Raw genomic sequence first — 16,170 nt, 5'->3', positions numbered from 1 at the left:
GGTGCTCACCACAGCTTCCTGCTGCGGGTGTGGAGGAGAGGCAGGCGCTGAGCCGAGGGGCAGGGACGCCCGGGGCACAGGGACCACACAGGGTGACTGGTGCCCCAGACCACAGCCCGGGCCCTGGTCCACCCAGGACCAGGGTCTCAGAGCCGGCACCCAGCCCCACTCAATCCAGCAAGGGGAGGTGGTCCCGGAGCCCCCGGGGAGGACACAGCTGCTCACCAGGACCCCCAGTGGGGGGCCCTCTTGGTCCCTACACACCGCTGCAGCTGAGCCGAGAGGGGCCTGTGGGGCAGCCGGCCCGGCGCAGGCGCCCTCCTGCAGATGGAGGTGGACGGCCTGACCCCCTATCCGCTGGGCCTCCTGCTGCTGCCCCTCCTGGCCATGCTGCTGATAGCCCTGTGTGTGCGTTGCCACGAGCCGCCCGGTGAGTGGGGAGCTGGCGGGGACCCCAAGGGAGGCCCTGACCCAGGCCCCAAGCCCCAGCCCTCTTCACCGTCCCCACCTCAGCTGCTCCCTGGGACTCAGGGCTCCCGGGCCCCGGCACCTGTCCCTCTGCACCCCTGCCCCATCTCACCTGGCTTGTCTCCCCCAGACTCCTACGACAGCGCTCCCGCAGACAGGTGAGTCGGTGCCGCCCTCCTTCCCCCTGCCCTGGGGCTGGGGCCGGGCCTCTCTCGGCCACTCACCCAGCTGTGTCTTTCCTGCCAGTTCAAACCCCACGAGCATCCTGATCAAACCTCCCTGTGAGTACAGAGGGTCCCCGCCTTGTAGTGCCGGGGAGGGGGTCCCCTGGCATGAGAGCCCACCTTGGGCTGCCCACATGGTTTTGCCCTGAGCTGTGATGGGAGGGGAGGGGACAGCCCCCAGGCACAGGGACTTCAGGAGCTGATTCAAGGCCTGGGGCCTGATGTCTGGAGTCCTTCCTTCCAACTCGGTTCTGTCCTCAGACACTCCAGTTCCCTGGCCACCTGCTGCCTCCTACCCACCTGTTATCTCCTACCCACCTCCAAGCCAGCCAGACTTGCTCCCCATCCCGTGAGTACCCTTCGACGGCTCTTCCCTCTCCAGATCCCACCTCCTGCTCCCTCCCTTTCTCGCACTGGGGCCTCTTTTCCTTTTGCAACCCATCTTGCCTCCGAGCCTCTCCCAGGCATGACCCCTGACCTTTGACTCCCAGGAGATCCCCGCAGCCCCCTGTGGGTTCCCATCGGATGCCGCCTTCCCAACAGGATTCAGATGGTGGTAAGGGCAGAGAGGGGCTGTGGGGCGGGGGGCTCTGCAGCTGGGCAGAAGGCGGACCCAGCCTGAGCTGACCCTGTCTCCATCTTGTTCTCTCTGAAGCTAACAGTATGGCGAGCTACGAGAACCAGGGTGCGTCTGGGATCTCACGTCCCCGGGCTAGGTGGGGCAGCTGGCATCTGTCCCAGGTCATGCTGACCCCTGTGTCATTGTCCCCAGAGCCAGCCTGTGAGGACGCAGATGAAGATGATGATGAGGACGACTATCACAACCCGGGCTACCTGTGAGTGGCCAGGCGGGAGGTGGAGGTCGAGTGAGGCCAGACGTCCTCGCTCACCTTCCTCGCTCTCTCCTTGCAGGATGGTGCTTCCTGACAGCACCCCAGCCACTAGCCCTGCTGCCCCCTCAGCTCCTGTGCCCAGTGACCCTGGCCTCCGTGACAGCACCTTCTCCAGTGAGTTCAGTATTTCTGTGTACCTCCTTTGCCCCATGTGCCACCTGACCTTCTTCTCTTCCCTCTCCTATTTCTTTAATGATGGCTCCCCTTCTGTTCTCTCATTCATATGTTGGACTTCCTGTTCCGATTTGACTTTCTTTTTTTTTTTTTTACCTTTTATCTCCCCTTTGCTCTCCCCTCTGTCTTTTTCCTGTGCAGTTGTTGTCTGGGAGATTTCCTGACTCTCTTCTTCAATCCTTCTACTACAACCTCCCATCCAAAGGTCTTTCCTGGACTCTGAGTGTTCTTTTTGTATAGCTTCCTGTTCTTGTTTCTTTTTCTTTTTTCTTGTACTGGGGATTGAATCCGGGGCCTCACCCATATTAGCAAGCACTAATAGAGGCCATAGCATCTTGCAAATCTCTAAGAATATTAACTAGAGGTGGTCTTTTTTTTTTGTTTTTCTGGAGGTTTTCTTTTGTTTCCTGCATCGTCTCAGTTTCTTTTGAGCCACTTTTCTCCTTTCCTAGTCTCATTGAAGGGCTTTCTGTTCCTATCCCCTCTCTGGACTAGTTGAGTATCCCTCATCGGAAACACTTGGGACCAGAATGTTTCGGGTTTGGGAATATTTGCATATACCTAAGGTGGTATCTTGGGGATGGGACCCAAGTCAAAACATGAAATTGATTTATGTTTTAACATATACGTTGTATCCATAGCCTGAAAGTAATTTGATACAATACTTAAAACAACTGTACAAAAAAACTAATTTTCATGGTGTGGAATTTTCCACTTGTGGTATTGTGTTGGCTCCCAAAAGATTTTGGATTTTGGAGTTGTTTTAGATATTGGTTTTTTGGGTTAGGGATGCTCAGTCTATATGTGCTTGAACTGAGCTGTCTATTTGCCAATCAGATTTCCAATGTGCCACCTCTCTTCTGGGCTCCGGACTGTCTGTCCGAATGCTCTAATTTATTCACTCACTCTCTCCTTCATTCATTCACTTATCGGGCATGTCTGCTGGGCTAACATCAGGATGGACGAGTTAATGAGGCAGAAGGCCTACTATGTGTCCTACGAAGAGTCGTATGTGTATAATGGCCGGGTGCTCTAGTGTCTGTCCCTTCCCCTCCAGCCCCTCAGTACCATGGCAGGGTTTATTTATTTGTTTTTCCTTATTTTGAGAAAACCTCCCTATGGTGTCCAGGCTGGCCTTGAATCCCTGGGTTCAAGCTATCCTCTTGCCTCGGCCTCCTGGGTAGCTGGACTCGGGGTGAACCGATTAGCAGCCATTAGGCAGGGCTTACTGCATGATGGGCCCGTCCTGTTACCTCTCTGCTTTAATCCCTACAACTCTGCGAGGCAAGTCCCTTCCTGATCCTGTTTCACAGTTGAGGAGACAGTGACAGAGAGGTGAGATAACTTATCTGAGGTCACACAACAGTTCCTTAGTGCTGGATCAAGGTTTGAACCTGGGCCGTCTGTCTGCAAGGTCACCTTGTCCACGTCCTCGTGGAGAAACACGGCAGCACATGAGAGAATCAGACGGCATCGGGGGATAAGTGTCAGTTCTTCAGAACATTCCCTGCATCCCTGTGCAACTGACTGGGGGTGGGTTGCACTGGGAGCCTCAGGGTGTCCCTGAGGCCCTGGACATCTGAATTGGGGGGCTCCAGGAATCTGTGACTGAAGGTGTCTAATGACAGCGGTGGGGGCGGGTGGGCCTCGATGGCTTCCCACAGTGGAAGATTACGTGAACGTTCCTGAGAGCGGCGAGAGCGCAGAGGCGTCTCTGGGTGAGTGACCGGGCTCTAGTCGCCCACCCTGTCCCCCTCCACCCGTGGAGCCCACCCACGGGCGCCCACTGCCCCCTCCCTGTCTGTCTGGGGCTCCTCCTGCCCTGCCCCCACTCCCTCAGTGTGACCTGGCCTCCCCTGGCGTGACCATCCCTCCTTCTGACCTGTCCCCACAGATGGGAGCCGGGAGTACGTGAATGTGTCCCAGGAGCTGGAGTCCGAGGCTCCAGTCAAGCCTGGTGTGTATGGGGGCAGGGGCGGGAGCAGGGGGTGGCTTTCAGGCTGGACACCAACCTCCCGTCCCGTCCCGTCCCAGCTCCCCTGAGCTCCCAGGAAGTGGGGGATGAAGAGGAAGAGGGGCTTCCGGACTATGAGAACCTGCAGGAGCTTAACTGACTGCCTGGTGAGTGGCCCTCGACTTCAGCACTGCCCTGGGCCGGTGACCCTCCCTCCAGGACGCTCTTGACCACCTCAGGCCTGTTCTTTCTGCTGTTGACCCTGCTGATGGCCCCGACCCCTGACCCACGGCCCCTCCGCCTCCCCGCCCTGTGTGTTTCAGCCAGGGTCACGTCTGTCCTGGATCCAGCCTTGCGGGCCGGCTGAGCTGGGCAGCTTGAAGTGGCTCGGGGGGCTCCACTTGGTACCCTGCCCTGACTCCAGCTGGACAACAGCCTGAGAATCCCCCCTAACTTATTGTCACTTTGGGGGCCAGTCTGTGTCCCCCCCAATACCCTGCACCTTCTGACGTAGCCTGAGAATGACCCCCCCCCCGGTCCAGCCCCACCCTCTGTAACCAAATAAAGGCCACGTGGTCTGTGGCGCCCTTGACTCTGAGGCCCCAGGGGCTGGAGGCTGATGAGGTTGGGGTGCGCCAGGTCCTGCCTGTGTCTGCGCTGAGAACGTGGGAGGGCTCGCGTGCGTGTGCCTGCGTGTCGGGGAGCCGCAGAGACCTGCGTGTGCGTGTGGTGGGTCTCCGTCACCACAGGGTGAAGTACCTGGCCTGGTCCTGGGAGTGACAGCAGACACTGCCCGGCACACGGCTGCCTTTGGAGTGAGGCTGAGACCCAGGACCCAGGTCGCATCTCCCCACGAGGTGGTCCATGCAAGTGCAGCGCTGTTGGCAGAGCCGCTGATGGTGGGGTCCCCCAGGGGCGGTGTGGATGTCAACCGTGAGACCCTCCCCAGGCACTCATCCTCTGTCCTTGTGACCAGGGGCTGGCCCTGATGACCTCGAGTGCTCTCTTAGTTCTCGGCCTGGGTGGTTCTCAGTAGATCAGAAACGGTGGCTGCGAGTCGGGTGGGTGTGGTGTGGGCGCCGGAGTCGGCTGCTCTGGAGGGAGCCTGGCTGGGAGGGAGGCAGGGCCCTGACTGCCACCACAGCGAGACCTGGTCTCAAAAAAAAAAGTTCTAGGTGGCTGAAAAAGCTGGTGTGGGGCAGCCCGTTTCAGGTGGCTCCCGCAGGTCTGGCTCATGCCACCCCGACTCGGTGGCCTGGGCGGGGCCCGGGACTCTGCATCTCGCTGCAGCACCCAGGGGAGCTCCCTGGGCTGCATCTTGGACAGCAGGCTGTGACTCTGGTGCCCACCTGACTGGCATCCCCTGCCCCTTATTTTGGGAACATCCCCTTGGGCTCCCCTGGGCTCCCCTCCTTTCCCAGTCTCATTCCGGTTGATCTGGAGCTGGTTGAGCCAGCCTGCACCCCGGGAGGGGACCCCAGACATCCCCCTTGCCTCTGGCCACTGTGAGGGCTCAGGCAGAGGCACGGGAGCAGCCACGTGGCGAGGCACAGGCCTGGGGACGTGCTGGGAGGAGAAGCCTGTCCTTCGCAGCGCTCCTTCAACTGGAGGACAGAGTCCTGGGGCCACCTGGGAAGCCCACCTAGGACAGAGCCATCGGGAAGGAAAGCGTGTCCCAGAGACGGGCCGGCATGGCTTCCTGATCTGACCACACAGGGGCAGGACGACCCTCTCAGGTGTCCTGGTCACCTGGGCCAATAAATTACCGTTTGTCTTCAATCCGCTGACTTGGAGTCTCTGTCACTGCAATCAAAGTTGCCCTGAGCCATGCAAAGTTGCCGGTTCTCTGTGGACTCTGGAGGTAACAAGAACTTCTCCTCGTGGGGCACCTTCTCAATCACCGTGACTTCCCTATTGTCGGTTATGGTTAGTGCCCCCACTTCACAGGTGAGAAAACAGGTTCAGAGAGGTGAGGTGATTTGCCCAAAGGCACACAGCCAAAGAGGTAAATCTGCGATTAGATCTGTGGCCTCCAGAGTCACAACTGCCTGCTGCCCTGGTTCTGGTTATTGTGCAAAATGCCAGCTGCCTGGGACATGGCAGAGCTCATGACACCGAGCTGGAGACGTGGGGGAAGGAGACGGGGTTCAGTCAGACAGGAAGTAGAGTTAAATCCTTTTATTGGGAGGAACCAGAAATGGGCAGAGGCATCTGTGTGTCTGGGCAGAACAGTTTACCAACCGGGGATGCTGGACAAGCAGCCTGGAGGACAATCGAGCAACGCCTGGGAAATCTGGAGGTGTGCGCGTCCCTTTCCCAGCAGACTCGGGTGGAGACCCTGGCTGACTGGCACCTGGGCTGAGGTGGCGGGGCCAGCAGCCACAGGGCCACCCTGCAGATTACAGGCCTGTGCACGGCTTCCAGCCACAGCTGGAAGCAGCCGACACCCGTTGCCAGACAACAGTCTGATAAGCTGGGTGAAGTCACATGGCAAATACTCACCAGCTGATAAAATGAGCCAGGCCTGTCAACGCAGATGGACATCACCAGCAGAATGTGGGGTGAGGCGGCCAAGCCAGCCACACACGTCCAGTTAAGAATGGGAAAAAGACCCAGTGGACTAGCCCTGATCCAAAATGCTTGGGACCGAAAGTATTTCAGACTCTGCAATATCTGCACATATATAGGTATCTTGGAAATGAGACCCGAGCCTAAAACGAAATTCATTTGTTTCATGTACACCTTATACTCATAGCCTGGGGACAGGGTCTTGCTAAAATGCTGAGGCTGGCCTCTAACTTGAGATCCTCCTGCCTCGGCCTCCCAAATAACTGGGATTACAGATGGGCACCACCATGCCCAGCTTATACAATATTTTTTAGTGTACTCACGTTTTGACAGCAATCTGTCATGTGAGGTCAGGTGTAGAATTCTGCACTGGCGGCCTCACGTTGGTGGCCAAAATGTTTTGGATTTCAGGTTTCAGGTTTTTGAACGAGTGATGCTCAACCTGTACCTAGTTTGGGGCCACACATTCATAAAGGTATCCAGATGGGGTAGATAACTAAGATCAAGGCCCCAAGATGGAACAGGTCAGGGTAGGGGGATGTGGCCCAGATGGCTCTAGAAGACAGTGGACAGCAGGCCAAGCCTCCGTGGTGGTTTGTGCCAAGCGAACAAGCTGGCTGTGGTGCCCCAGGCCTTAGCAACAGCCTCCAGAGAGGCCATGCGGTGTAGTGGAGACACAAATAAATCCCATGTGATGAGGCTGGAGAAGACTAAGAGATGAGTGGACGGGGGTGGGGCTGAGCCCGTGTGGAGCCTCGATCCTGAGACCCAGGACGCGGGAGGCTTTGGAGCTGAGGAGGACATGATCAGGTCTGTGTTTTAGCAGAGATCTTTGGCTTGGTTGATGGGCAGAATCGATGGTGAGGCCAGTTAAGCGAGAGGCAGGGAGGCCATGAGGAGGCTGTTGGAGTCATCCCCGTGAGAAATGGTGGCGGGCTGGCCACAGAAGTGGCAGGGGCAGCAGAGAGAAGTGGTAGAATAAGAAGGTGTTTGAGAGGCACAATCCAGGGACCAGAAGGATGGGTTGGCTATGGGCTGGGGGACATGGGGAGAGCCAGGGCCACTCTGGTCCTTGCCTTGGGGACTGAGGGGTGTGGGTATTCCCTGAAGCACTGAGCAGGTTCCATTTGTGTTTCTTGGAGTGAGCAAGGGGATGTGGCTTCGCTTCCACAGCCGGTGACCCAGGTGGGAAAGAGCAGTCGATGCAGTTGAGGTCTCCTGGGCTGGGGCCAGGATTTCTTAGCACATTGGAGAGGTCAGTGGGGAGGCCCCTACAGGAGCTGGGAGCAGAAACAGGTTTTTCTTGAATTCTAGCATTGGAGAAAAGGTAGATTTAGTAAGAGAGAGAATTTTCTGGAATTTCTAGAGAAGAAATCTGGATCCTTGTGATCCTCCTGCCTCAGCCTCCCAAGGGCTGGGATTACAGGCCTGTGCCTTTTTACCAGGGATTGAACTTGGAGCACAAGGCCACTGAGCCACATCCCAGCCCTATTTTGTATTTTATTTAGAGACAGGGTCTCACTGAGTTGCTCAGTGCCTCGCTTTTGCTGAGGCTGGTTTTGAACTCACAATCTTCCCGCCTCAGCCTCCCCAGCTGCTGGGATTACAGGCATGCCCCCTGCCCGGACCTCTTACCTTTGATCTATATAATTGGTTTGATTAGTCGCAGAGATAAACAAGCACTAATTCCAAGCCTAGAGCTGTACTTGATAACAAGAGCTTTGAAATGTAAATCAGGAGACTAAACTTTTTGCCTCGACTCTGCCACTTGACCTTTGTGGGACTTTGAGGATATTGGATTTAAGTCTGTTCTGTGAGAGGGAGGGGGCAGGGGACATTGGGGCGGGAACCCAGGGCCTCATACCTGCCAGGCAAGCGCTCTCTCCCTGAGCCACATCCCCTGTCCTGGATTGAAGTTTCAGACCTTTCCGTTCTGAGGTGCCCTAGCCCCAAAGAATGTCCCTGAAAGCCGAAGAGTAGGTTCTTACTGCTGAGAGGCGGAATGTCCAGGAGCAGCTGGAGTCAGAGGGCGAACTGGCACCTCCCATTGTCGGCTGGCTCAGATCTCTGCTCTCCTTTCTCTACGGAGTCCATTTCCGGTCTCTTCCCGTGTGTCCAGGAGACAGCGAGTCCAGGGTCCCCATCCCTCCAGGTTTCCATGGAGTGGGAGGGGCAAGATCTTCATATTCCAGGCAAAGCCCCAAACTTATTCTGATTGGATGAGCTTGGGGCACTGGACTCCCCTGAACCAATCACTGGCCAGGGGAACACCACATGAGGTGGGTTTGGGCCCGCCCATGACCTAGAATCCACTCCCAACTCGGCCTGGACACAGGGATGATGCTCAGAGGAAAATTCAGCACTATGCTGGTAGAAGGAGGGATGTCGGTGTGAGATGCATTTATTGCACGCTTACTGTATGCCATGCTCATTATTATTATTTGGAGTCTCAGGATACCCGAGTGTGAGGTGGGAGGAGTCCATTCTGTAGACAAGAGAAAGAGCTCAGAGAGGTTGAATGATTTACTTAAGGTCACACAACAAATTCCGAAGCCTACTCTGAGGGGGAGAGGGGGAGGTTGTGCATTAGCTAGAAGTTGGTGGAATAGGAGAAAACGAGAAGGTAAGCCAAGGAGCCAGCCGTGGAGGGTCAGTTCTGCTTCCAACAGGGGACTTTGGCTAGAGCTCTTGGGAGTGAGACTTTCTTATCAACAGGGAAGGCAGGGCTTGGAGCTGCCAGGGACCACAGTGAGCAGGGCAGTGGCCCCAGAGAAGGCAGCAAGAAGAGAGCAGCGTTGAGAGGTGGGGGTGACAGGTTCCTGAGAGCACTGAGGTGCTGGATCCGCTGGTTCCTGAAGTCGGCTCCACCGGGGGACTGTGCAGTTACGTGGGAGAACAACGAACGCCCCTCTCTGCCTTGGCTCAGCTTCAGCTGGGTTTCTCTCATTTGCAAATGAAAGAGTTGACTCAGAGACAGGATGCTGTGGGAGCCTCGGCCTCACCAACAAGGGCCCCATCTTCAGACACCTGCCACATGCCATGCGGTGGCACTCTGCCTACGTTCAGTCCACCCTGGACCCTTGAAGCGGTTCTTCTCTTGCTACCCTTGTACAAAGGAGGAGACTGAGGTTCAGAGAGAACAGGTTGCCAGACCAAGCAGGGACTGTCGCTGTCCCTCCGAGCAGCCCAGGGCCACCCTGTTCTGAATCCCTCCTTCCCTGCCCCCACCCCGATGGGCACCAGGCCCCAGGCCCTGCTCTTCCTCGGTCCCTGAGAGTGGTGGGCAGCTGAGGTCACTAGAGCAAACCTCCCCTGCTGGACTCCTCCCTGGGGCTGCAGGCTCCCCAACTGTCCTCAAGGACACCAGAGTGATGTGAGCCCGGTGGCATACATGCTTGGAGCATCTGGTCTACCCCCAGGTCCCCACCCTGGCCCCCTTCCCTTCCTGTCTGCCTCTTCCTGGTATTGGGCGGGGGTCTGCTATTCCTCGCCTCTCGCACTGGGCTGGGAAGCTTCCAACTTTCTTTCTGTTTCAGGTCCCCTTTGCAATCCCTGCAACCCCAACGCCCCCCCAAGCAACTGCAGCCTTCATGGGGCCTCATCCTTGGTCTCCCGCCTCTGCCTCCCTGTCCCTCTGTCTGTGTGTATCTCAGGGTCGCCCCTCCCCTTTCTGCCTCTCCCTCCGTCTGTCTCTCTGTCTTGTCCTTTGTCTGTCTCTCTGTCTGCTTCCCACTCTGCCCAGCATGCTGCGTCTGCTTGTCCCTCTGTCCCTGCCCCTCTGTCCTGGATGCCCATCTCTCTCTCTGTCACCCTCTGATCTTTCTCTTGCTCAGTCTCCCTCCTCCTCTCCCTGCCCCTCCCTCCCCACATCCTGAGTTGTCTTTGGGGAACCGGAAATTTGGGGGATCAGAGAGATACCGGGAGGCTCAGCTGCTGCCGCTCAGAGATAATGTGTTGGGGGGTGGCTAGGTGGGGGAGGGGTGGAGCCCAGAATCCCCTGCGTCTTCCTTCCAGCTGGGGTCTGCAGGGACAGCCGGAGACACTGGCCTCCTCTGCCGGCTCCTTCTCCCCTGAGTGGGGCTTGATCCCTGTGGGGTCCCTGTGAGAATTGCATCAAGTATCTTGACGAGAGCAGGGACCTGCACAGATGGGGACTGGAGGAGGTCTGAGGTCTGGCCAGCTGGGGCAGGCGGAGAGTTGAGAGGAAGAAGGCTCAGCCTGGTGTCTGGAGACCTGTAGGTGCTCTCAAGCCTGCCACCGCCCTTCCTTGCCCTTCAGGGCCCCTCCTTACTATGGTGGGCTTATTGACCCTTGGTGGCACCTTCCCACACTTGATCTTAGCCAAAGGCTGACAAGCAATTGGCGGCACTTTCTCTGTAACAGGTCTCAGCCTAGTGTTTACGGCTTTAATCCCCACAACAACCCCTCGAGGTGGCTACTGTTATCAACTCTATCTTACGGGGGCACAGAGAAGTTGAGTGATTTGCTGAAGGTCACACAGCTAAGAACCCTTGATATGACACAACTCTGACCACATTGGACTGATCCTGGCCAAAGCCTGGACTGGCCATTGGCTTGTCCATTTTGGATGGAGGCTAAGTGAGTTCACTTTGAACCCTGGGAAGAGAAAGACATTTGCTTCTCACTTCCGATCATGGCTGCTGGCACTTCACTCCGCTCTGGGCTTGCTAATCTCCCTTCTTAAACGGGAGGGAGGAAGTCTCAAGCTCTGGGCCCCATCAGGCAGCTTTATGGAACTCAATCCTTTGTTTCCTTTTTATTCAGGGCAGGCAGTACCAGTTTTTTGGTTTAGGGATGTGGTTACCTCTTAAGTGAATTTAAGTAAAAAAGAAAACTAATAAGAGAATTGAGCACGGGCCTTGTAGGTGTGGCCAGAGTCGTGAATGTGGATTCAGAGAACTGAATTTTATTTATCTGTTTAGTTGGTGCTGAGGATGAAATCCTGGGCTTCCACCTAAACTCACACTCTCTCTCCATCTCAAGATTGAATTCTAGGCAATTTGGAGCCAGTTGGTGACTGAGAGCCCCCTTCTGGCTTTGCCATGTCCCAATCCCAGCCTGGCAGAGCCTGGCCGAGCCCACAGTCACCTTGTCAAGACCACGTGGCCAGTCAGTGACCCTACTGGCCAGTCAGTGACCCGGCGGGGGCACTCGCAGCCATTGCAGGGGCTCTAGGGGTGATCGTGGTGTCTCTGGCACCTGGGGGACCCTCCAGGGCCTTCGGAATCCCTGATGCAGGCAGCAGAAATGGGGGGCTGGGGGCGTTTGATACCAAAGAGACCCCCGGAGGGATAGCCTGCACCGAGGATCATGGGAGAAGCAGAAGCTGTCTTGAGCAACCAGCAGGACGCGGGGACGGCCTTGCTGAGCAGGATCCAGCCCAGACAGCCCCAGCTCTGCCACCAGCCGCAGGCTTCACCCCTAAATGTCCCTCCCTCTTTGGTCACCTGCACCTGCCCTTGGTCCAGCCCACACTGGGCCCCACTCCTGGGCTGCCTGGGTGTGGGAGAGGGGTTCTCCCCATAAGGGAAGTCAGCTCCCTCCCGTCCCCCACAGAGGGGGCTTCTCCCACAGGCTGAGGACCACCGGCTGTGGAGGCCTCTTCCCCAGGCCTCGCCAGCTGCCCAGCCTCCAGGACTGACTCCTTTGCACATGCCCAGTTTGGAGCCCCTTCCCTCGGGCCTCCCCTGCTGGGGGTGATGGGAGTTGGAGCACAGCTGTGTGTGTGGTCCTGAGAACTGAACCCGGAGCCGTGCAGGCTTGGAAAACACTCTACCCCTGAGCTATGGCCCCAGCACTTTTAAAATTTTCATTCAGAGCCAGACCCTCACTAGGTTGGGCTCCAACTTTCAATCCTCCTGCCTCAGTCCCCTGAGTTTATAGGCGTGTGTCACCACACCCTTCTAGATCCGCGGTTTTGAAATCAGAGATTCAGCAGATGTTGGATGTGTTGAGACAAAAATATGAGGTTTGGAGAGGCCTCTGGTGACCCAGGCTTCTCGGACCAGTTTGCTGTTTGCAGTTGATTTTTTTTTTATTATTATAGAATTTAATGATACCTTTGAACTCCCCAAACCACTCTATAAAGATTGGCTTTCCTCTGATTCATATACACAGGGCTCTTGGCGATGTTTCCACCATCCACCTCCCACCCGCTCCCCAGTCAGACTCTCTCTGGCCTTTGGCTCCCTGCTAGCTTGGAGGGATCGAGCTTGTTTCTACCCCTGGGTCTTTGCACTTGCTTTTCCCTCTGCCTGGATCCTTGCCGAGAATCCTCACATGGCCCCTTGCTGCTAGTTGAATCTCAGTTGAAATTTCTGCTCCTTGGAGGAGTCGTCATAGTCGATCCTGCCTCCTGTTACAAATGGGCTTCAGGATACTGCCATTTATTTATTTATTTAGCTCTGAGATTGAACCTGGGCCTTGTGCCTGCTAAGGACATGCTCTATCACCAACCACACCCAGGGCCCCCATTGCTAATTTTTTTCATGCATTTGGTGTTTCATATCTGTCCCCCTCTAGACTGGGCTCCTTGTCCATCATTGTCCCTCCAGGGCCCAGTATAGAGCTTGGCACAGAGCAGTTGCTCAGCAAATATCGTTGGATGACTGAATTTTAAAAAGTGCTTCAAAAGACAGACAAGTGAGATCCTCAATAAGTTCCCGCTGATTCTAACACGTGGAACAGGCCCAGCCCGGCAGAAGGCTCTGTCTAAAGGAGGGATCGCAAGCTGGTGGCCCACTGAAGTGCTTGATTAAAAAAAAAAAAAGAAAAAATGTGGTAAAAAAACCACATAACATAAAATTACCATCTTAAGTTTACTCACACCTCAATTCAGTGGTGTTAGGTCTAGCTTCACGTTAGGCAGCAGATCTCTAGAACTTTCTCATCTTGCAAAACAGAAATTCTGCAGGCACCAGGAAACTCCCACTCCTCCTCCCTCGCCCCCACCAGCCCTGGCAGCCATCATTGTGCTTTTCTGCTTCTTGTCCTTTTGTGACTTGTTATTTCAATTAGCAGAATGTTCCCAAGGTCCGTCCAGGTGGTAGCGTAAAAGAATTTCCTTCCCTCTTTAAAAAAAATACCATTATTATTATTTTTGAGACAGAGGTTTCTGTATGTGGCCCAGGCTGGTCTTGAACTTGTGGGATCCAGCCATCCTCCTGTCTCAGCCTCCCAAGTGGCTGGAACCCCAGGCTCAGAGGCCCCCACATCCTGCTTTTCCTTCCTTCTGAACCATGTTCCGGGGAAGGGGTGGCCCACATTTGGGTTTTCTGTTCAGTTGTCAGGGGACACTGTGTTTCCTCCCCTTTGCTGTGAACACACCAGTGCAGGCATTTCTTGGAGATACTACCTTTGATTCTTTTGGATACACACCCAGGAGCCCGAGAGCTGGATCCTGTGGTAGCTACATTTTAAATATTCTGAGGAGCTTCCACTTTTCCACAGTGGCCACTTCATCTTAAATTTCCGCCCACAGTTCCCCAGGGTCCCCAGCTTCTCTGCATCCTCCCCAGCACTTGTTATTGTATTTTTTATTTTTTGATACCGGGGATTGAACTCAGGGGCGCTAACCACTGAGCCCCATCCCCAGCCCTATTTTATATTTTATTTAGAGACAGGGTCTCACTGAGTTGCCTAGGACCTCGCTGTTGCTGAGGCTGGCTTTGAACTCACGATCCTCCTGCCTCAGCCTCCTGAGCTGCTGGGATGACAGGCGTGCGCCCCTGTGCCTGGGTCTGGGAACTTTTATAATTTTAGACATGATATCTCGGTCTCTGATCCACTTTGAGTTAGTTGTATAGGTGAGGTGAGGTGAGGGTCCGAGTGCATTTCGGTCTTCCTGGTACTGCTTGTTGAAAAAATTGTCTTCTCCCCATTAATGATTTGGGCACCTTTGTCAAAGATTGGTGGACAGCATATGTGAGGGTTCATTTGGGGGCTTTATTTTGATATTCTCCATGAATTTTAAGAGGAATCTTTATTTTTTTGAATCAATTTATTCTTACTGATAAAACTAATTGTTATAAATTTGAATTAAATTTTTAAAAATTATCCCTTTTAATTGATTTTTAGTTGATAATTAATTGATAATTAATCAATTTAATTGATTTTAATTGATAATTGTGTACATCTATGGTAATCTTTGTTGTGTGTGTGTGGTGCTGGTGGTTGAACCCAGGGGTGCTCTATATCCCTACATCCCCAGCCCTTTCTCATTTTGATTTGAAGACAGGATCTCACTAAGTCACCTGGATGGTTCAGAACTTGTGATCCTCCTGCCTCAGCCTCCGCAGCAGTTGGGATTACAGGCTCCGGGTTCCAAGGTGACATTTTAATACAGTTAAATTGTACTGGAGAAAACAGAGATCTGACTACAGCACCTCAGGCAAAACACTGGGCTAATTTTCTTGGATGTTAAAAAATACTAGAGGGAGGCAAATTAGAAAAGGTGTGCTGGGGGCTGGGGCTGGGGCTGGGGCTCAATGGTAGAGTGCTCACCTAGCACGTGCGGGGCCCTGGGTTCCATCCTCAGCACCACATTAAAAAAATAAAGGGATTGTGTTAACTACAACTAAAACAAAATATTTTTTTAAAGGTGTGCTGTTCTCTATATTTCCACCTGTTAGAAAACTTGATTTATAATAAAACACCCCACTATTATATTCTAGAACAATGTGACTGTACACATGCACTGTGTGAACGGTGGGCATGTACCATCCCCACAGCCTCCTGGGACCCAGGCTCCTTTTCTATTTCTCCTCCATCATCCGTGGCTCTTCGCCCCATCCTCAGAAAGGCAAGATGGCTGCTGGTGCTCCTGCTGTGTTCTGGAGAAGGGGAAGAAGGGAGGCCAGACCCACCAATTTAAGCCCCCTGTTGGGGAAATGTTACAAACCTCCGCTCAAGGAGGCAGAGCTGAGGTTTGCTGGCCTCTCCTAACCGCAAGGAGACTAGGAATGATGTTCTTTCACCCCCGCATGGCACCTGGCAACCTTGAGGACAAACAGTTCGGTCACTAAGGAAGAAGTCCCGGGCCGAGAGAGAGAGAGAGAGAGAGAGAGAGAGAGAGAGAGAGAGAGAGAGAGAGGGAGGGAGGGAGGGCGCGGGGCTGCCCCTACTGCGACAGTAGGGGCACTGGTAGTTCCCCCTGGAAATCCAGGTCTGTGTGAGCGCCTCCCCTGCTCAGCCTGGAGGCCATGTGCCAGCGGGTGGCCAGAGCTCAGTTGTGCTGGCCCTGTTTCATTTTATTTTATTTTTTTAATTGAAATTAATTATCTGTCTACCTAAGGCTGGAACCCAGGGGCACTCAGCAACTGAGCTACATCCCCAGCCCTTTTTAAAAAATTTTTGTATTTAGAGATGGGTTCCCACTAAGTTGTTAAAGGCCTCACTAAGTTGCTGAGGCTGGCCTTGATCCTCCTGCCTCAGCCTCCCAAGCCACTGGGATTAAGGTGTGTGCCACCACAGCCAGCTTGAATGTTTTTGTCTTGTTTTGTTTTAAATAGGTAATACCTTGCCATGGTTCAGAAGTCCTAAAACACTAAAGAGTATACAGGCCCTTCCTGTTTATGGATTGAGCAACCATGGATTCAACCAACCTCAGATTTAAAAAATATATATTTTTAAATTGCTTCAGCACCGAATAAGTATAGTCCTCCCCCTCCCCTTTGCATGATCTCCTGAACAATACAGTATAACAATTTCCCTGGCGTTTACACGGTGTGTGGTACTTATAGACATTCTGGAGATGATTTAAAGGGGTGGGAAGACGTGCATAGTTTATATGCAAACTTGACACCATTTTATACGCAGGACTATGGGATCCAAGGGGTTCTGAAAAAAAAAATCCCCAATGACACACGGG

The 16,170-nt window shown here is 54.3% G+C and overlaps 1 protein-coding gene across 5 annotated transcripts; it reads left to right on the top strand.

The window, feature by feature from the left end:
• The first annotated feature begins 4 nt into the window (after positions 1-4).
• On the top strand, positions 5-5,492 carry Lat (linker for activation of T cells). Of its 5 annotated transcripts, XM_046454411.2 has the most exons (12): positions 8-430; positions 599-626; positions 715-749; positions 954-1,041; positions 1,184-1,248; positions 1,348-1,377; positions 1,465-1,528; positions 1,605-1,708; positions 3,424-3,477; positions 3,654-3,716; positions 3,794-3,880; positions 4,037-5,492. In XM_046454411.2, the coding sequence occupies exons 1-11, from the start codon at positions 328-330 to the stop codon at positions 3,871-3,873; spliced, it is 714 nt and encodes a 237-aa protein (XP_046310367.1). In that variant the 5' UTR covers positions 8-327; the 3' UTR covers positions 3,874-3,880; positions 4,037-5,492. The 5 variants fall into 5 exon arrangements, with proteins under 5 accessions (XP_046310366.1, XP_046310363.1, XP_046310364.1 ...); XM_046454408.2 differs by having other exon boundaries at positions 7-430; positions 1,348-1,528; positions 1,605-1,699; XM_046454410.2 differs by lacking the exons at positions 3,424-3,477; positions 3,654-3,716; positions 3,794-3,880; positions 4,037-5,492 and adding an exon at positions 2,717-2,980 and having other exon boundaries at positions 5-430; positions 1,348-1,528; positions 1,605-1,699.
• Positions 5,493-16,170: the final 10,678 nt, after the last annotated feature.

Source organism: Marmota monax, unplaced genomic scaffold, assembly GCF_021218885.2.
Source record: "Marmota monax isolate L192 unplaced genomic scaffold, Marmota_monax_Labrador192_F-V1.1 WCK01_AAM20220418_F8-fsc00086, whole genome shotgun sequence".
Classification (NCBI taxonomy): Eukaryota; Metazoa; Chordata; class Mammalia; order Rodentia; family Sciuridae; genus Marmota; species Marmota monax.
This window is presented reverse-complemented; position numbering and strand designations above follow the sequence as displayed.